Here is a 21,024-nt window from a genome sequence, read left to right on the forward strand (position 1 = left end):
GGGACCCCGGTACCGACGGTACTGACCCACTCTGCAAGCACTGACCAAGGTCCGGTTCGGACCCGTTGGGACTCCGGTACCGACCCCCTCCACAAACGCTGATGGGGGTCCGGTACGGACCCACTGGGAACCCCGGTACCGAGCCCCTGGGACCCCGGTACCGACGGTACCGACCCCCTCCGCAAGCACTGACCGAGAGGCGGTACGGACCCACCGGGACCTCGGTACCGACGGTACCGACCCCTTCTGCAAGGACTGACTGGGGTCCGGTACAGACCTACCGAGAGCTTGGTATGGACTCACTGGGAGCCCGGTACCGACCCCCTCTGCAAGCGCTGACCAAGGTCCGGTTCGGACCCGTTGGGACCCCGGTACCGACCCCCTCCACAAACGCTGATGGGGGTCCGGTAAGGATCCACTGAGACTCCGGTACCGACCCCATCCTCAAGCGCTTACCGGGGTGCAGTACGGATCCACTGAGACCCCGGTATCGACCCCCTCTGCAAGCACTGACCGGGGTCCGGTATGGACCTGCAGGGATCCCAGCACCGACCCTCTCAGCAAATGCTGATGGGGGTCCGGGACAGATCCCCTGAGACCCCAAAATGGTCCCATCTGGACCCTGGTACTGACCCCCTCCCCAAGAGCTGACCGGGGTCCGGTATGGACCCACCGGGAGCCCGGTACTGACCCCATCCTGCCAGCGCTGACGGAGGCTCCCGGTGCAGGCACTGACTGGGGGTTTCCCCGGTGGAGGAGCCCCAGAGCAGGCACACGGTGCCCCGAGCTTTGGGCATGGGCTGAACCGACCAGCAACGGGGAGGAAAGAGCCCAAACTGGGGTGCTCTGGGGTCTGAGGGGAAGCAGGGAGCAGAGCTGTGACCGTAGCTGGGTCACCCAGGACCAGCAGGACAGCTCTCAGTCTGGTGTCATGGTGATGCCACCAGTGCTCCAAAGCACAAGAGGAGCCAGCACCAGACAGCACCTGAGGAGTTTGTCTGGTTTATGTCTCTTCAAACGTGCTGAAGTTATTTCTTGATGTTCAGTTGGTTGGATGGGACCAAGTGGGGCAAAGAGCTTGACCCCCAAGTTTGACACCATGGGAATGGATCCTAGGGCTTCAAAGGGCCCAAAGCTCTGTGCCACTGGGCTGGCAGCAGGGCAGACTGAGCACAACAGGGAACACCCCAGTGTTCCAGGAAAGCATCACCTGCTGTTCAGACACAGACAGACAGGACTGAATTAAAGGCTCTTTTATTTGGCTCGGCCAACAATGCAACCAAAAACCTGCCTGCGCTGTAACAGTGCTGGGGCAGTGAGCGGAGCTGAGCACACCTCCCAGTGCCTTTGTGGAGCTGTGTTTTGCACTCCAGGGAAACCACTTACCATAAAACCTTTCAACATTGTCAGACACTTTAAATAACTTCTTAGAACAGCCACAACTTCTTCAATCTACAAATCTTTCCCTAAGGGAAATTACCTGAACCTTGCCAGAAGTGTTCCTGCAAGGTTGGGATTGGCAGCACCATCATTGTCCTGCTGCTCATCCTTCCCCACAGGCTGAGCTTGTGGGGTGTCACCTTAAAATGTGGGTGCAGCTGGCACTCCTGGCCAGGCCCTGCCACCCCCAAGCCCTCTGTGTGTCAGCAGTGGTGGTTTCTAACAGCATTGACAATGTGGTAGAACATTAACTCGTTTGGCAAATGTGAAACTGAAGACTCTCATTAACTCACTGAATTATCAATTCCAGTAACAGAAACAACAATAAAAGAACTTCCCTGAAAGCCAAGGCACTGCAGATGTGTAGGTACCTTCAGTGCCAAGGTGAAGCTCAGCAGAAGGATGTCTGCTCTCAACCTACACCAAATATTGCAGTAGGATTGTGTTTCAGAGCAGCCTTGGAGTGGTTGAAGGGCAAAGCTGAAGGGACACCCCTATTTCCTGGTCTTCTTTACTGCTCCTCTGACTTCCTGCATAATAACTTTCAAGATATTATTAATTTTGGCTTTTGACAGTGGCTTTCTGATGTACCACACTTTGTCCCAGACAGAGTACAGTGGCACGGGAGACAGGTAAAGAGGGTGGGTGTCATCCAGCATGTCTGCTGGCCTCCTCCTGGCATACTCCTTGTAACTGGAGACCGGGCAGTTCTCTGGATCCTCAGGCTTGGCAAAGAGCAGTGGGTTTGGCTCCCCTTCATTTCCCTCAGGGCTCAGATCATCCTTCCACTCCAAGTACTCCACCCCTCTGCTCTTCCTCAGCACCACCTGTCCCCAACACAGCTGGTGGGCCTGGTAGTGGGTCTTTGCCCCAAACCCCCTAATGAGGTTGGTGAACATGAGGTACAACAAGCCCTGAGGGTTTGTCTTGCTTAAAATTCCCTTCTTAAGAAGATTTTCCACATCTTCACTTGTCAGGCTCTCCACAACATTGCACTGTAACTCCTTGGTTTGAAACAAGTGCCGATATTTTAATTTATAGGCTTCCTGAGAGGCCTTGAACTCTGGCCCTCTCAATATGCTGTACTGGTAGTGGTGCTCCTGGAGGTACCTGTTGATGCTGTACCTGAAGATGTTTAAGGAACTGGCAGAAAACTCCTTGCCATTCTGTTTTTTGGCACAGCTGAAGAAGGACAGCAGGTACTGGTCGAGGTCTGCGGGAGGCAGCCTGTGGATCTCGCGTGTCTCGGAGGGGCAGTGCCCCTTCAGCCACTCTTCAAACACATTTATGTGTCCCATGGTATTGCTTTTCTTTTTCTCCTGCTTCTTCAGCGCATCTAAAAGAAAAGATATAGTTTTGTGGACAGGGAGAATCCACAAAGATCAGGAAAACACAAGGAGATAAAGGATAGTGTCTATCTCTGCTTTCTGGAAGCCATTCAGAGAGGACAGGACTCTCCCAAACCCCTTCCTCTAGAACTGTAGGTCATATTTGTTCTCTCCACAAACAGCACAACTCGACAGTGCCCAGCTATCCAGGGAAAGTTGGGTCCCTCTCCCTTGGCAGCTGGCCCTGCTCATTGCCACACAGGGACACTTCCCTTTCATGAACCAAAGGTTGGGGTGGATGGTGAGGGAGAACAAACAGGTGAGTAAAAGTCTACTATGATTTTGTTTAAAGGACTGCCAGGATTGCAGTTGGGCTCTCTCTCAAGTTGCCATGGCAATCCCACATCCACCTAGCTCGATGTAGCATGAGAAATGAATTCTTTGGATTGCTGGAAAGCTCCATCTGCTCGCCTGTGACTCGGCCAGGGCTGAGGATGGGGTGATGGAAAAGCCAACACCTAGAACCCTTTTTTGCACCAGGTTCTTTTTTATAGGTTTTGTTGCCATCCTGAAAGACTGATGGCTGTCCCAGTTTTTTGGGGTTTTGGCCTGTTTTGTGCTGGCTGCTCCAGGTGCAGAGAGGAACAGCTCATGAATCAATCATGCTGAGGCCTCCTCTGAGCCATGAGCCAGTTACCTTGGCAGAAACAGCTACTACAGGCATTCCCAGAAGAATTCCCAGTCCCTTCACATGACACATGATGTCAGTTATGAAAATAGTCAAATACTGCTCCCCAACCCCAACTGTGGCAGCTTGTGTGGTTATGGCTCCACAAGGAACAACAACCCCTAAGCCTTTTCAAGGCCAAGCACATCCCAGGCAGACCCCAAATGCTGCCTCAGCACCTCTGCCCTTCACAAGGAATGCCCAGCCCCTGTGCTGCAGGACAGCACGTACAAAAATCTTAATTATTGAAAGAGCTAAAGCAATGTGTGGAGCCCTGCACCTCCCATGCAGGACTGACATTCTGCTAGCACTGGGAGGTTTTGTCACTGGCCTTGGTGCAGAAAGAGCTCTGGCCACAATTTCTCTGCATTATTTCCTCTCGTTTCTTTCTCTTCAGACCTGAGTTCCCTGCTCTAGCTCCAGTTTCCCCACAGGAACTCTCTCAAGTACAGCCAACATACTGTGTGGGGGTACTGGGTAAAATGGAAGACCAAAGTATCCAAACTGGGATGTTGGGACTGGGCCACAGCCAAGAACACCTTTGGGTACCCCAGAGAAGGCCATTCCCTACAAAAGGACCAATTCCTTTAGGCAAGGAGCTTTGTAGTCCCCTCAAGCAGAAACAGGAGTGCCCCAAATCCAAGAGATTTCCTTGGATGCTGCAGTAACAGATCTTGGCAGTGATGTGAACTCACCCTCCTTGGATATTTTGGGAAAGTGATTAATGGAACACCCCCACAGCCCTGCAAGCACACAACTCCACGCTGCCTTACCTCCATTTGAGGCTGCAGGTGGATGTCCCTCTGGACTCTGGAAGGCTGAAGAAGAAGGTTCCTGCTCAGATCCTGATGTGTCACTGTTCTCACCCACGTTCTCAGCACCATCCCCACTGGAGCCCATTCCCAGTGTGCCACACTGTGAAGGGCTCAGCTGGAGATGTTGCTGAGCAGCAGTAGTGGCTTGGAGCTCAAAGAACATCACTGAGGGCTGGGATTCAAGCTGGGCCTCGGCTTCAGTGCTGGGGACAGGAAGGGGTTTGGGACATACCTTTGGTGCTGCTGACCCCAGGAGGCTCCTTGCTCTGGAAGTTTCAGCCATGGGCCCTGCAGCAGTGGAAGGAGCCAGCCTCAGGATGTTCCTGTTCAGATCCTCTGAGCTGCTGACATGAGCCGGCAGAATGTAGGCACGGGCCAGGGATGGCTTTGCTGTGGGGGCAAAGGCAGTTTTTGGGGAGGCTGTTGGCTGGTGCAATGCCATCTTCTGGCAGTGTTGCACCTGCAACTTCTCAGCAGATGGCTCTGACACATTATCCTGGCTGGTTCTGTCTCCTTTGCTGTCTTCATCTGCCTCACACTGCTCGTCATCAGAGATAATGATCTCTGCATCTTTGTACGTTTTGGACTTCACATGCTGCTCACCAGTCTGGACTCTACTACCAGACTCAGAGAAGTGCTGCTCTGCTGCAGAGAATTTATGTTTCCTGCTATTTTGACTCCCCTTGGGCTCCTTATTCCTTGTGTAGGGACTGCCAGCCTTCTGCTCAGCGACCCCTTGGGATCTGCCACATGACTCTGTGCTCCCAGAATCTTCTTGGTCCATCTCAAAAGATGATGGGGCCAGCCTGAGCCTCTTTTCTTTAAAGCTGGATTCCCTTGCCAAAGATTCAGAAGGCAGGAGCCTCTTTCTCCCTCCTAGAGCCTCAGGCACTTCTTCACCTGTGTTGTGTGACTTCCCACAGTGCCAGTGGTAGGCATGTCCAGCTCTGCACATCCACAGCACAGCGTTGTCACTGCTCACATCATGATCTGCGTTCTCCATGAATTCCAGGCCTGGGATCTGGTTGCATATGGTGCCATGAGTGTGTGCCCAGATCACAAGGTTGGAGAGATCTGTGTGAAGGGAACTGGAACTGCTGCACCCTCTGTCACTGCTCTCACTCTGTAAAGGTGTTGGAGAAAACATGAGAGAGAGAAGCAGTCCTGGGGCTGTTTCTGTCCCTCCCCAGCACTGCAATAATTCTAGACCAGCAATCTCATCTCAGGACTCCTTCTAAAAATCAATTTGTTCATTCTTTCTTGTCTGTGCTATCATTTATGCCATAACAGAACACTCACCATGCTGCTGCTCTCTGTCTCACTGAGCCTTCTCTCAGGTGGGGATCAATCAGTAAGTGATGCTTTGAGTGTCCTTTCTCTCTCAGAACCTGAAAGGATCATCACATGGGTGTGTTATATACATGGAGAAGCATTTATGTACATATAGAAAACCCTAACCTGAAGATGCAACTGAATTTCTCCATGCTCAGCCCACTGCAGGCCTGTGCCCTCCCTGGGCTGAGCTCCCACTGCACTCCCAGCAACTCTACACGCAAAACCTGCCTGGGGTAAATATTTGCAGGATCAGCCCCTGCAACACCAACGGAACGGAAACCAAATATAAACACTGAAAACAGAATTTTACAAACTGAGCTCTGCAAGCCATTCCTTCAGCTCTCTGGGCTTGGCAAGCTGTGTGTGTCTCCAAGTGCTGAACTGCAGAGAGAGAACAAGGAATGGTGAGGCTGCTTCAGCCTGACATCCTCTGACTCTGCAAACAGCAACAAGAGGCAGTTTCCCAACTGAAGGACTTGCACATGCAATTTGTATTTATATTACAGACTAAATGTGAACCTCCCCCCTCTGTCTGGAAGGCTCCATGCCTGGAAGTCATTCCTGTGTCACAGGGGACATGCAGCATGTCCTCAGCACCACAGCAGCCCAGGAGACATCACTGACACCACATGCTCACATCTCAGTCTGTGATTAATTAAAATCTCTGCAATCAGTGATGGGAAAAGAGGCAATGCTGAAAACACTGGAACCTTGTCTGAAGTGGTTCTTTTAGCAGGTGTTTTGAGCAGTTCTGGCTACACAGAGCTCAGCTCCTGGGGAGAACAGGCCCTGACGGGTGGTCTGTGAGTGTGTGCTGCTGAGAGCACACCTGAACACACCTGAGCACATCTGAACAGCCACAGGAGCTCCAGCCCTGGGGCTCCTGCTCTCCCAGAGAGCTGGGCAGCATGGGAGAAGCCCATCCCAGCTGTAGGGCTGCTCTGCAATCCATGAACTCAGGGATTTATCTCAGAGGGTGAGGGTGAAGGCTGCCTGAGGTGCAAACTGAGGGTGAAGCCAGCAGCAAAAGGGCAGGAAGGGCTGTGAGTGCTGGCACTGTGCCCAGTGCCCTCAGTGCCCAATGCCCTGGGTGCCCTCAGTGCCCACCCAGCACAGCCCAACAGTGGGAGTTGTTCTCTTTCTCCTGCCCAAAGAGAGCAGCTCATACCTCTGACAGGTGCCAGCTGACCAGGAACTGCTCCCTTCATGGTGAGCCTGCAGCACAGCACACAGCTCCTTTCTGCACTTCCATCAATCCATATGTTCATTCCTAATGATAGCACAGATAATTTTAGCCCAAATGCTTGGCTGATGCACGTGCCAGCATGTGGAATGTGCAAAGGCGGGATTAAATGAGAATATTTTACTGAAATCTGCTGCTGCTTTAACAAAAAAAAAAAAAAATCAGACAATAAAAGCCTTTTTGGGAGCAGCAAATGCAATCTGAGCTCCTGATGTTAATCAAGGCCTTGCATGGGATCTGCTGTTTCTGAGCTCACTCCTGATGAACCTCAGCAAACAGGGCAGGGAATCACAGCCAGTGGCCCTTTCAGCTGCCCTGACCCCTCACAGGCTCTGCCCAAACTTCTCCCCAGAGGTGTCTGACCTGTTCCCACCTCCTCAGGCCAGAGAAGCTCACACTCTGCTCCCACTGACCCCCTACAAGCTCTTCTTGGGGCAGAACCATTTTCCCTCGTGAAGGAAAAGAGAATTTTATCTTCAAGTTCAGCCTACTTGGGGCAGAACCATTTTCCCTCCTGAAGCAAAAGACAGTTTTATCTTCAAGTTTATTTTTTCCCTGAAAGGGCTGAGCCATTCAGACAGACTCAAAGCAACTTCCATGCCAACAATCTGGTGCCTTCAGCCAGTGTGGGAAAAGGTAACAGGAACGGGAAGCTCCCAATGGTCACAGGGCCACAAAATCACTGACTTGGCAGATGAACATCTTGATCCCTATCACAGCCCTCTGCAAATGGAATGCTTTTATCTTCCCTTATCTCCAGGCACATGTCTTCCTCTTCCCGAGCTCTTTGAAAGAAAAAAGCCCCTTTTTTTTTCTTCTTTTGCTGTTTAGTTCCCAGCACAGGCTCTGGTGCTCAGCTACAGACCCAAAGGCTGCTGTGACCCTCAGATTTGCAGCAGCTGAGATTCCCTCAAAGGAATGGTGAGTGGAATCAGTCTGGATTCACAGCTGAGTGAGAAAAATGACCACTGTCCTTTCCCCAAAGGCTGAACTGTCTTCCCTTTGAATAATAAAAATCCATTTTTATCTTTGCCACAGTTTTTACCTGGAAAAGAATCTGGGCTTAGAGTTTGGAGTTTTTTGCTTGTTTTGGAGCCTTGTGCCTGATTCAGTGGCTGTGTGGCTGGGAGTGATGTTGTGGGTTAATCCTCTTTCCAGGAGAGGCTCCCATCTGATAATGGACACTGTGTACAGGACCCACACCTTGCTGCAGGAAAACAGGACATTCCAGAGCTGTACAGTAAAGGATTTTATTTTTTTTTTTTAAACCCACAGGGAATTCAGTCTACTGCTAAAACCTAGAGTTAGGTAAATTCAGGCTCACTTGTGGAAAAAATAAAGTTGGGGTTTCTTTTTTTTTTTTTTTTTTTTTTGGTTGGTTGGTTAGTTTTGAGGTTTTTTGGGGGTTAGTGGTTTTTTGGTGGGTTTTTTTTTGTTTTGTTTTGTTTGTTTGTTTTGGGAAATTTTTGGTTTTGTTTTCTGGTTTTGAGGGGTTTTTTTTTGGTTGGTTTTTTTGGTTGGTTTTTTGGTTTGATTTTAGGTTTTGGGGTTTTTTTGTTGATGGTATTGGGGTTTTTTTTAATTTACAAGGTTTGGATTTCTCAGGCCCTGCTCTGCACGGCTTTCTAGCCCTCAGTGCTATGGGTGATGATTTTACCTCTGTATCCCAGAAAACGTGGCCAGGTAATTTCACAAGAGTCTCCAGCACTTCAAGGGAAACTGAACTTTGGGCTGACTAAAACACGGAAATTATTTTTTTTTAATGTTTTAAGACTTTATACGTGTCCTTTGAGTCCTTGGTGGAGGGGAAAGCAAACTCAGCACTTTCTGGGATTTCTCCCCCTGTAAGGTCTGTCAGGACACAGAGTGACCTGAGATTGTCACCACTGGGATCTTCCTCTCTCCCCCTCCCAGGTGAACCCATAAAACAGACACAGCCTTGTGCAAACAGGTGCTCTGCACAAAGACACTAATTTGGAGGCACTAAAAGCCCTTTGCCCCCTGTGTCCTTGTCCCATTGCCCTGTGACAGCCCTGCCTGGTGCCTCTCAGGGGCTCCAGTGCCTGTTTTGCAGATTAGAACCTGGGACATGCACACAGAGCCACAGGATTGGAGAGCTCTGACTTCCCTGCTCCAGATAAGACAGCGCAGGAAACTGCAACAATCCTGCCAGGAAAACAACAGGATACAGAACAGCAGAGCTTCAACTTGACTGCTGCTCCCTTGGGAAAGCCTCCCTGGAGGTGAGGGGAGCTGGGACAGCCCCCAAACACACGTTTGGAGGCACTGCTGGGGCTGTGTCAGGGCAGGAAGGGCTGAAGCTGCACTCAAACACATCTGGCTGCAGCACAGGAGCTGAGTGGAGCAGCTGCAGCTCACGTCTGCCAGAAATCATGGAGCTTGTCCCACCCTCCTCAGCAGGAGCCCGGGGGATGGATCCATCATTCCCTAGCACATCATTTTTCCTGTTCTCTGCGTTGTTTGTTCGCCTCTTCATCTGCCCTGTACAAGAATCTTGTGAGCGCCTCTTCAGCTCTTTTCCTGCTTGCCCACATCCTTCCAGCAGCCCCCTCCTGCCCTGCTTGCAGAAATACAATTCCCAGGATACATCCTGTACTTGCTGCAGGGCACCGTGCCTCCATTTTGAGAGAGGCTCCCAGAAAATCCCACCCGGAGTTGTCTGTGGAGGGCAGGATCTGACTGCAGGCACCAAGGGGGATTCAAACCCGGCTGGCAAACGCTGCCCTCCAGCACCACATTCCTCAAACAAGACTTCTTTTGTTCAAACACTCGGACATCACTTTTTCCCTGAGTTCTAATTATCTCTGCTCCTGAGGGGCTGAGTTCCAGAGCCACTGGACTGGGATGCAACTGTGAGCACTAAATCAAGGCCTCTGAAAAATCCAAATAAATCCGAAAATCTAATAAAAGCCACAGGCAGCTGGCACAGCACTGCATGGGCCACCAAACCAGCCTGAGTGGAAGGGAAAAAATTCATTGGAAACCATGAACTTCTATTAATAGGAGAACACGTTGTATTTCCCAGGAGGAAGTTGGAAAGCTGCAATCAGCAATGGCCAAATCTGTGACCTGGGCAGCAAATGCTGCAGTGTCACTGTCACAGTGTCAAGGTGGAGTCTGGGGGCACCTCACACCTGTGCCAGTGCCCTGGGGGTGTCACCCTGATCTTTTAAGATTTTCTAAGCCTTCCGATGATTACATTCTTGTAACAAACTTTCTCACACAATTTCTGTAAATAACTCATTGTTCTTTTGTGGAGGAAAAATCTGATGGGCTGTTGGTTTGTCCAGTGTCATTGCAGAGGTGGCACTGTCACTTTCCAACCCACTGGCACTTTTGGAAAACTATAAATATTGGAGCAGAAAATAAACTTTTCTTCACCTTGAGAGCAGCGCTGTGTTGTTTCTGCTCTCGGGGTTTGTCGCCAAGCACCGGGCACCGAAGGGCTCCGGTACCTCCTTTTGCTCCTCTCGGTTCTGCCGCCGGGCTCGCCAATCATCCGGGAACGACGTGGAACGGGAATCCTTTTGTTCCGGAGCAGCCCGGTACGGGCAGGGGGAGCTCGGCTCCGGTACCGGCAGGGGGAGCTCGGTACCGGCAGAGGGAGCTCGGCCCCGGTACTGGTGGAGGGCGCTCGGTACCGCAGGGGGAGCTCGGCTCCGGTACCGGCAGGGGGAGCTCGGTACCGGTACTGGTGGAGGGCGCTCGGTACCGGCAGAGGGAGCTCGGCCCCGGTACTGGCGGAGGGCGCTCGGTACCGGCAGAGGGAGCTCGGCTTCGGTACCGCAGGGGGAGCTCGGCTCCGGTACCGGCAGGGGGAGCTCGGTACCGGTATCGGCGGAGCGCGCTCAATACCCCCAGGGGGAGCTCGACTTCGGTACCGGCAGAGCGCTCTCGGTACAGGTACCGGCAGGGGGAGCTCTGCCCCGGTACCGGCGGAGGGCTCCGGTACCGGCTGAGTGAGCTCGGCCCCGGTACCGCCGGAGCCGCCCGGTACCAGCAGGGGGAGCTCGGCTCCGGTACCGGCGGAGTGAGCTCGGTTATGGTACCGGCAGAGGGCTCTGGTACCGGCGGAGAGCGCTCGGTCCCGGTACCGACAGGGGAGCTCGGCTCCGGTACCGGCGGAGGGAGCTCGGCCCCGGTACCGCCGGAGCCGCCCGGTACCGGCAGGGGGCGCTCAGCCCCCGGTGCTCGCCCCGGTCCCACCGGGAGCGGCAGCCCCGCAGCACCGGTGAGCAGGGCCGGGAGGAGCGAGTTCCCGCGCCGGGCTCGGTCCGTGCTGCTCCACCGGGATCAAACCCCAAAGCCAGGGCTGAGAGGGGAGGGCGCAAATCCTGTTTGGTTTCATCCTCAGGAAGTTTATTGCGGTTTTTGACATTTCTGAGCAGCCTTTTAAAGTTTAACTAAAATCATGGTGTGACACGAGGTGTTTCGTCACTAAACTGAACCAATCCAACCCAACCCAAAGCCACACAGCACTGCTGGGAACAGGACACAGCAGCCAGATTTCACCTCAGTTTTGGGGCTGCCACCAGACCCTGTCCCCTGCTGTCCCACAGAGCAGAGCTCACCTTCCCCCAGCACGCTCTGGCTGGAGCGTGGCAGCAATTTGTTATTAAATAGTATTTGTGGTGAATCTCTGACTTGTAATTACATGTAATTGTTCGCAATGGGACATGGTAACCTACTTCTTTTGCAATACAAACCATCTTTAGTGACTGACACCTCAGCTCCCCTGTCTAAAGCCTCTGAAATTGAGGTGACTCAGCCTGGGGGGCAGGACTTACCTCAGCAGCACCAGGCAAACGCTCACGTCCACTTCTGCACCCCAGGTGTTTCCAGAGGTTGGCTGGGATGTGATGGGAAATGGCTCCTGGAGGCAGGAAAAAACACTGCTGCTAAGCGTGCTGGTAACAAAGTACCTTGCAGGGAAGGGGAAGCTCCCTGGCTGTGGGATGGCTCCTTCCACTCCCTGCTGGATCTCTGGCATGGGCAGCACAAAAGGAGCCCCAAGGTCAGCATCCCCCAGTGTTTTGGCTACAGGCTCCCTGGAGATGCCATCTGTGAGACTTAGAGGCTCCCACCTTTGCTCAATCTTCTACTCTGTCCGTGTTTTGCTGTGCCCCTGCCTCCCTTACCTGCTCCAAGGTCAGGCAGGAGCCTCCCACAGAGCAGAGCCCAAGGACAGGATCTCATCCAGGGCACAGGGCAGCCTAGGAGAGAGCGGAGATGGTGTTTGTTAGGAAAGGAAACTCAGAATAACCTGCCAATCCCTGGGGTGGGATGGAAGCCATGAGCAAAGCTCTGAGAGCCCTCAGCTTTGTTGGGCTCTGAGAGGTCACCAGGACCAGCAGGATCTGGAGATTGCTGTCCCCCACTCCCTGAGAGCCTTAGACATAAAAACCCCACAGCTGGATGATCCTTTGGACAAGAAACACACACTTGGCCTTGGATCCAGGAGAGCTGCAGCTGTAACACCCTGCCCAGAGCATGAGGAGGAGCAAACCAAGCAACTCCACTCAACAGATTCCACAGAAACCAGAGCCAATTTCAGAGAATTTGGATCTGGAATTCTCTGAAATCAGCTGAAAGTGTCCCTGAGGGAAGGATTCTGAGAACTGACTTCCACCTGCTGCAGAAGGAACTTGTCATCTTGCACTATGGAACAAAGTATTTTCTCAATAAATCAAGTATTGTCATGTAATTTTTGAGCAAGAAAATGGAGCTGAACTGCCCCTCTGGAGGGAACTTAGCTCCACAGGGAGAGTGAGTGAGCTCATGGAAATGCTCCTCTGGCTCAAGGTGCAGGCAGTACCAGCCAGGAGTGACACATCCCCAACTCCCAGACCTGCTGCCAGGCACTGTGAGTCTCTTTTGGGCCGTGGTGATGCTGGTTTCACCCAAAACCAGGAGTTCAGTGCTGTGGTGCACACAGGACTGATGGTTCTGCCCACAAGGAGCTCCTGTGTCTGTGTTTTGGGGCCCCATGAGACACCCCTTGCACAGGCTCCTGTCATTGTCACCGCCCTGGTATCACAGAGCTCACCAATTAAATATTAAAACTTCTAAAAGATATTGAGTTTCTTTTGTTCCTTTGGCATGGCCAGTGTTCTCAGTTCTCCCTGACTTCCCATGCTGCATCTTCCTGCCTTCATGTTCTTTTAATGCTTAATTTCATACTCCAGAGGGCTTCCTTCACCTCCTGTCTGTCACAGGGAGCATCTGCTGTACAATGCAGACCAGGAGACAGCATTTAGGGAGCAGGCTGCTCGCCCAGATCCCAGACCACAATCAAACCCCCAATTCCATGGTTCTGCACACAGGCTGTCATGTCCCTTCATACACTTCCACCCAGTTTGATCCAGAGTGCTTTGGCTTTGAGTCTGGAATCACAAAGTGAGATTCCTGAACATTTTCACCATCTGAAGCAAGAGCAAACCTTCACACCACAAAAGCAAAAACCCCTTAGCCATAGAGCAAGGCTTCCCTGAGCTGTTCCACTGCACAACATCCTTTGGGAACATATGGGCCAGCAACCACGAGGTGCCCACAGCATAACTACAGCACTGACAAACCAATTGAGCCTCAGCAGCTGCCTCTGGGAAGGTTTCATTCATGCCCAGCACTGCCTTTTAAACTTAAGTGCCACTGGAACAAACACATCTTTGATCCAAGTAGGGAATAATTTGAAGCTTTGTGTTTAATAGAGCTGCAGCCCTGGGGAAATGATGTGGATCTTGGCTGGGATGACAATGGGGCTCATGGCAGGCACAGAGCGTGGCTGTCCCCATCCTCTGTGGGCACAGAGCGTGGCTGTCCCCACCCTCTCTGAGCCAGCTGTGTTTGGACATCTTTGTTCTTGACTCAGTGTGGAAACAAGCTGCACAGCTGAGGCTCCTGATTTGCCATGTGTGGCACCAAAACACAGATTTGGGGAAGGGGGGGAGCAGGATTTGGACAATCCCTCCTGTCCCCTTGCTCCTTCTGCCTTTGGAGTCTCTCATGTCCCACTCAGCTCCAGGAGAACCAGAGCAGAAATTAGGGGCTGCAAACATAAATGTGGAGGAGCACACGGGCAGTACTGGGCTGTACACACCTGTGTGACCCATGTGCCTGAGGTGGGGACACACACAAACCTTTTATACTGTGAACACCTCTTCAAATGTTCAAATGTTGCAATTTCTACCTGTAAAATCCTGCATTCAGAGCAGCAGGCAGGCTCCACACGCCAGGGAGAAGCCCTGGATGCTCTGCAGGTGCCACAGCAGAAATTAGGGACTGCAAATGCAAACATGGAGGAGCACACGGGCATACTGGGCTGTACACACCTGTGTGATCCATGTGCACACAAACCTCCTTTTATACTGTGAACACCTCTTCAAATGCTCAAATGTTGCAATTTCTACCTGTAACTCCTGTGTTCAGAGCAGGCAGGCAGGCTCCACACCCCTGGAGCAGCCCTGGATGCTCTGCAGGTGCCTCTCTCTTTTTCATTTAAATGACCTGTGCTCAGACTGGGACATTCTCCTGTCTGGAATCATCTGGCATCTGTGCCATATCCATTTGAATGGCAGATGCAACAGGAGACACCTGTGGACAGAGGGGCAGAGCTAAGGTTTCAGGAACAGTCACAGGCGAGGGATGGAGAGGCTGCAGCAATAATGCATGAGCTGCACCTGCCTCCCCTGGGCCCTGCAGCACTGCTCCACTTCCCTCTGAGCTGGGAGAACCAGTACAGCACTGGGAAACTGGGAACAGCAGGTTATGGTGTGCTGGGAGAGAAGCAGATCTGAGGGGGTTGAGTACTCTCAAAGTATTGCAGAGCTCCCCAGGTTCCAGCTCTGGAAATTGTTGGTGAGCCCCCTCAGAGGCTGATCACAAAATTTGCATTATCCTTAAGAGGGTCACAAAATCAAATAATTGTAAAGAAATTAAGGAGCTTCTCAGGGCATTGCTGGGCACAGGGAAGCAACAGGATGGCGCTTATCTGTCCCTGCAAACAAAGCCCTGACTAAAGCAAGAAGGAAATGCAGAGCTGGAGCCATGGACAGACAAGCATTTACTTCTCTGCCCTGGGATAGAGGGAGATGTGCTTGGAAGAAGGGTTGTTTGTATAAATAAATGTTCATTCTTGGCAGTGGAATGCAAACTATGCTGAGGGGCTGGAACCAGGCACTCGGGAAAGCTGAGGCCAGAGCAAGGGAGAGACGGAGTGAGGCTGCAGGGAGGAAATTCACATTCATTTTTAGCAACTTGGAGAGGCTCTCAAGCCTGTTTGACATTTTTAATTATGCTGATGCAGAGCCTATTTCAAGGACAAAAAAAAAAAAAAAAGTCAGGATTGCAGGTTAAACAATTAGGAAATTTCACACCAGACAGTGAGGAGCAGGGCTGCCTGGGGGTCTGGAGACTCTCTCAAACACGGGATCATCTTTCAGCCTTTCTAGACAGACGGAATTTGAATGTCTTGCAGAATCCTCGCCCAGGTCAGGAACTCAGAGCATGGCCCTGTAAACCTCTCCTGATGGTATTTTCTGAGAGCACACACAGGAGGCAGGAAAGATGAGCCTGAGCTGGTTGTTTCTGAAAGTCCTGCAAGGTTTCTGAAGGGCAGAAAATCATCCTGGCAATGTGGCATCAACTGTGTCAGAATCTGTAACTTTACAATGGGAAACACTGCAAATTGTGAGGCAGAGCGAGCTCAGCTCGATGGTTTCACATCACCAAGTCAGGGCTTGCTTTCCATGCTCAGAAAATGACCTTTTGTCATGCAACCATCCTGACCTCAGGGTCTCACTTTCCCTGTGTATCGTGGAAAAGACTTTACCTGCTTGCTCACCCACTGTCCTCTCTGAAAAATGTAAAAATGTGTAAGGACCTGTCCCTGCATTTCAGTTTGGGCGTCAGCTGCGGCACTGAAGGGCAGGAGTTGCCTCTTTCAGTCCCCCTGCTCCGAGTCCTGTACTGGGGACAGAGGAATGGAATTGGAACCTTCACCTTCTCTTTGAGATAATGGAAAGTCACAGGGAGGTATCCAGCTTTGGGCATGAATAAATCATTGCAGGTATGAATTATTCAGGGCTCAGCCCTCCACATGTGCTCCATTCACACTCCAGGGCAGCCTCCCTGCTGTGTTGGGGGTTTGTTCCCCAACATTCCAGGTCTAAGGCAAGCTGATGAGTCCAAGTTTTCCAATAAGATTAAAAGAATAATTAAAAATCCAGCAGTTAAAAGCTGCTCAAAAGTGCTGTGACACCTGAGGCTGACATTCCAATGGCCAGGCAATGTCTGAGCTCCAAGAGCTGTGCACAAGTTTGTCACAGGATGGGATGGGAATAAGAAGTGGCTCAGGAAATTGGGAGCACAGGTTGGAGGGAAGAAGTGGAATGATGAGCACAGAATCAATACAGGAACCAACCCAGCCTTCTGTGTTTGTGTCTAACACAACTCAGGGGATAAATCAAAATTTCTGGCTTTGATCTGTGTTGTGAGATCAAGGGCTTTGCCTTATGGTGCTTTTTTTAAAATCTTGTTTATTATGAGTTGAAATGGGTTGAATGAAGAGAAAATCTGGTTTGCAGTAACTGGAAGGATGGCACTGTTAAAATAATGAATTTAATGTCAGAGTCCAAATCACAAATCCAGGGGCCCAGGAGAGCAGGGGCTGCCATGAGCCCCAGGTGCTGCCAGGTGATTTCTGGGGAAGAGAAGGGGTTGTAATCAGACCATAGATTAATAAAACCACAGATTCATCAAACCATAGCCTAATCTCCAGCACTCCAACCCCAACTAGGAGAGGAAAAAACTGCTGTGCTGAACAGCCAGGAAATGGCTGCTCTGTCCCGCACAGGAAATGAGTCAGCCCGGGAGGAGCCATGGGGACAGGGAAGTGCTGAAATAACATGGAGAAATACAGAAAAGCCTCTTGAAGAAATACAGAAAAGCCTCTTGTGTCGTGGATTAAAAAGAAGGAAAGATGTAAAATGTGAGCTCTTGTGATTCTGCTTCAAATTTGAAGTTCATGTAGGTGCTTGCAGCATGAAACACCCACAGCTTGGAAGGGGCACTCAGGGTGTGCAATGACAACACAAACCATGCCCAGGTGCAGCTCTCCTGCCCTGCACAGTGTTTCTCACCTGCTCAGCTCTGGCCCTGCACAGGAGGCCTCACGTTGCTGTAGTGGCAGAGCTGTCACAGACAGCCTGCTCAGGGAGCCCATACACAGGTCAGGAATCACAGAGTCAATCCCCCTTGTGCAGACCCTTGTAAAAAAATCACTCTCCAAAAACACATTTTATTACTGACAGCGCATTAAGCTCAATTCCAAACCCATTTATTTAGCAGCTAGCAGTCAGGACACTTTGATAGTACTCCACGCTGCCAAACTCTCGTGGATCAATGGAAGAAACACTCCCCTCATTCAGGTCGTGTCTTGCTCAGAAAGCCACGTGTGTGCAGGTAGGAGCTGCACCTCTCCCAGATGCTGGAAATAACACAAAGCAGACCAGCAGACAAATTTCCAGCTCTCCCACCCCTCCTCCTCCAAGCACCCCAGCTGCAGAGGGGACTTTGGGTCCCTCTCCTGGTCCCTTCTCTCAGGCTGTGGTGGTTTCTGCTCCCTGGCAAACCCTGCAGGGATTGTGCTCCTGCTCAGATTCCTCTCCTGATTCCTCTCCTGCCCCGCCCTAACCATTCCCAGAGCGGTGATGTGGCACCATGAACGATGCACTGAAGAATGTTCTGGCACCAGGAGATGCAGCTGAAGCTGCCAATACGCTTTGAAATAAAACCGCCGTGTTCGCTGAGAGGGGTTGGAAATAAATAAAAGCCACAGAGAGAAGCAGAAGGATTGGAGACACCCCCTGCTCCCTGGGTTTTTGGGGATTTAGTGGTAGCAGAGTTATCTGTGAGAGTTCTCTGGTTTAGGGCCTTGCAGGGAATAATGAGGCAGGAGTGAAACTTCCAGGAAAACAACTGATGGCAGCAGCATCCAGTGTGCCACAGGAGTTGGGGTTCATTCCCATTTAGGAGGGTTCTGGTTTTCAGACCCTGGCAAATTTATTCAGTGTGCCCCAGGGTTTGGGGTTCATGAACTGGACCCCATTTAGAAGGATTCTGGTTTTCAAACCTGGCAGAAGTACCCAGTGTGCTCTGGGGTTTGGGTTCATGAACTGGACCCTGTTTAGGAGGATTCTGGTTTTCAAACTACTAATGGAAGTATCCAGTGAACCCCAGGGTTTGGGTTCATGAACTGCACACCTTTTTAGGAGGATTCTGGTTTTTAGACCCTGGCAGACTTATCCAGTGTGCTCTGGAGTTGGGGTTCATGAACTGCACTCCTTTTTAGGAGAGTTCTGGTTTTCAGACCCTGGCAGACTTATCCAGTGTGCTTTGCAGTTGGGGTTCATGAACTGCACCCCATTTAGGAGGGTTCTGCTTTTCAGACCCTTAAAGACCTATCAAAGTGTGCCCCAAGGTCTGGGTTCATGAACTGCACCCCTTTTTAGGAGGATTCCAGTTTTTAGACCCTGGCAGACTTATCCAGTGTGCCCCAAGGTTTGGGTTCATGAACTGCACCCATTTAGCAGAGTTCTGGTTTTCACACCACTGGCAGAAATGTTGGGTGGAAGAGGAAGGGTTTTACCAGTTTGTGAAGGACAGGGCTGCAAAAAGAAGTGTCCATGACCCCACACGGGCTGGGGAGCTATGTAACAACACAAAAGGAACAGGCAGGAAAGGGTCCTGTTTGTTTCAGAGAGTTTCTCTTCCCTGCTGGTGAATTAAATGCCAAGAGATAACACATGCAGGAAGGGCTCAAAGAGGGAATAAGCTGGGTGTGCCCCAGAGCCCTTCCCGGCCAGAGGAACCAGAGCCAGAACCAGGGTGGGACGTGGGACTCTGCTAGAGGATCACACAAAAGAAGCTGATACATTTTTTTTCCCTTTGCCCTCCTATTTCTTTTTTTTTTAATATAGTCATTTTCAACTGGGTTTGTTTTTCAAAACAAACACAAGGACACACAGGGGCTGGTCCTGCTCCCTGCTGTGTTTTCATGTCAAGTGTAATCTTGTTCTTAAAAGCATTTTCCCCTTTGGCCCAGAGAAAAGCACAACAGTCCCTTGTAGTCCCACAGTACCTGAGCAGATGCTGTCTAAAAAATTCTCTTCCTATTGCAGGAAAACGGCTGATAAAACGTTGCACAATCATCATATCTGCAAGGACTGTGGAAAATCAGGGTGAGCTTGCACAAAGAGCCTTTCAAGTCAGACCAAACCTGCAGAGGGAAGGCCTTTGGAAAATCAGGAATCCTGTGGTGGAATTTACCTGTTTACTCTGCCAAAGATACCTGAAAAGCACCTGGAAGACCTGCACATGCCATAAACTCATTTCAGCAGAAAATCAGACCCTGGCCTGTGATCAGTGATGAGTGTTAATGGATGTTTTCAGTCTTTGTGGGGTGTTCAGGGTACAGAAATACCACACACTGGAAACAAAAAAAAAGGATTCTACCTCCACAGCATCCTCTGCTACCAAAATTCCTTACTGGTGGAAGAAACACCTCCATGGGAAACACACCTTAAACCGGTCCAAGAGAGCTTGTGTTGGCAGCTAAATTCCTTCCCTCTTTGATCACTTTATCTCTCTGGCTCTCAGCTACAGTGGATCTATAATCTCATCATTTTCCCATTCTTTGCCTCATCGAAGTTGTAAATCTCTTATCTGAGGCAGCAGCTGAGCCTTTCATATGCAGGAGCCAGTGGTTTCACATGGGTTTAGCTGCCTCCAGCAACAGGTCAGAACACATTTTTTCTCGGTTTTAAACTCCGTAGGGGCCAAACTGGAAGCCCAGTAACCCAAAGATTCGGGAATCAGAGTTCCCAGCTCCTGCAAAGATCCAAGGCCAAGGGAAGCTCCTGCATTTCACAGAAGGTGATGAGAGTGAAGCAGCCAGGAGATGTCTGATCCTGGCCCCTGAAACCCCTGAGCACTGCCCCAGTGAGAAATGAGGACCTGGCACAGCAACACGTGTTTGGGAGAAAACAGACCACTCCACTCCTAAATTCTTCTCTTCCCTCCTCACGTGTCAAGTGTGAGCTTGAGAGAGACGCGAGAAGGCAAAATGCAAGTCTGTGCCTGCCTGACACAAAGCAGAAACACTGCCCAGGCATTTCATCTGCACTCTGGTTTTTAAAATCATTTTCTGATTTTAATTTTTTATTTTCACATACACAGCCGTGTCACAGCCCAGGTGTTGGTGTTCTACAGGTTATCACTGGCAGAGGAACTTGGACAAAACTACCAAATATATTCAGAGAAAAGCCCTGGGTGGGAAGGCTGGCAGGACAGAGGAGCCTGGCTGAGGGCAGAATTAGAAATTAGCTATAAACTGACCAATTAATCCCGGTGGGCTATGGCAAATGACGCTCACAGAATGGGCAACTAGAATTCCCAGGGAGCAAATTCTGCGTTTAAACAGAGTGTTTAATCCATGGAGCAGCGCTGGGGAGGATCCGAGGGTGCCTGGTCACCCTGCGGGAGCCACAGAAGGATCTCACACAAAGCCACAACATTCTTTTGAAATTCATCACAAGTGGCCCAGCACTTGTAAAACAAATCTTCCAGAGGCTTGACAAGCCCCAAATCCCTGAAATACACAAGAATTCCTGCACAAGTGAGGCCTACAGGCAACGACCGACATTAAGAGTGAGCCAAGCCGATCTAATTCTGCACTGAACTGTCCCTGATGTGCCACAGAGCTGGGCTGGGCACCAAAACCTCACAACGGTACCTGAGCCCCACACCGGCAGGTACGTTTAACGTCTTACCTCACAAGCTCTCTCTCTCTCTGACCCTCTGGTAATCTTTATCCTTAAGATATTAACTGCGATCACACACTCTCCTGTACTTTAAGTCAGCCCTGCGCGACCCCCGAGGGGCACACGTCGGGCGGGCACCCCTCCAGCCGGGATGGCGGCGGCGCGTGGCTTCCCTGCCCGCCCCCAACATGGCGGCGGCGCCGCCGGTGCTCGCAACGTGCACGAGGGGGACCCGCTTGCCCGTACCCAAGATGGCGCCCAGCGCCGTGCCTCCCATGCCCTGCCCCCAATCAAGATG

At 51.1% G+C, this 21,024-nt stretch overlaps 1 protein-coding gene across 1 annotated transcript; it reads right to left on the minus strand.

Moving 5' to 3' along the window:
* Positions 1–1,022: 1,022 nt before the first annotated feature.
* On the minus strand, positions 1,023–20,944 carry LOC102069791 (uncharacterized). Its single transcript, XM_014273255.3, has 7 exons — positions 20,736–20,944; positions 12,048–12,122; positions 11,697–11,782; positions 6,814–6,915; positions 5,610–5,698; positions 4,269–5,433; positions 1,023–2,776 (listed from the first exon to the last, which is right to left on the minus strand). Exons 5-7 carry the CDS (start codon positions 5,610–5,612, stop codon positions 1,935–1,937), a joined length of 2,010 nt encoding a protein of 669 aa, XP_014128730.3. The 5' UTR covers positions 5,613–5,698; positions 6,814–6,915; positions 11,697–11,782; positions 12,048–12,122; positions 20,736–20,944; the 3' UTR covers positions 1,023–1,934.
* Between the last annotated feature and the right edge of the window lie 80 nt (positions 20,945–21,024).

Source organism: Zonotrichia albicollis, chromosome 29, assembly GCF_047830755.1.
Source record: "Zonotrichia albicollis isolate bZonAlb1 chromosome 29, bZonAlb1.hap1, whole genome shotgun sequence".
In the NCBI taxonomy this organism is placed as follows: Eukaryota; Metazoa; Chordata; class Aves; order Passeriformes; family Passerellidae; genus Zonotrichia; species Zonotrichia albicollis.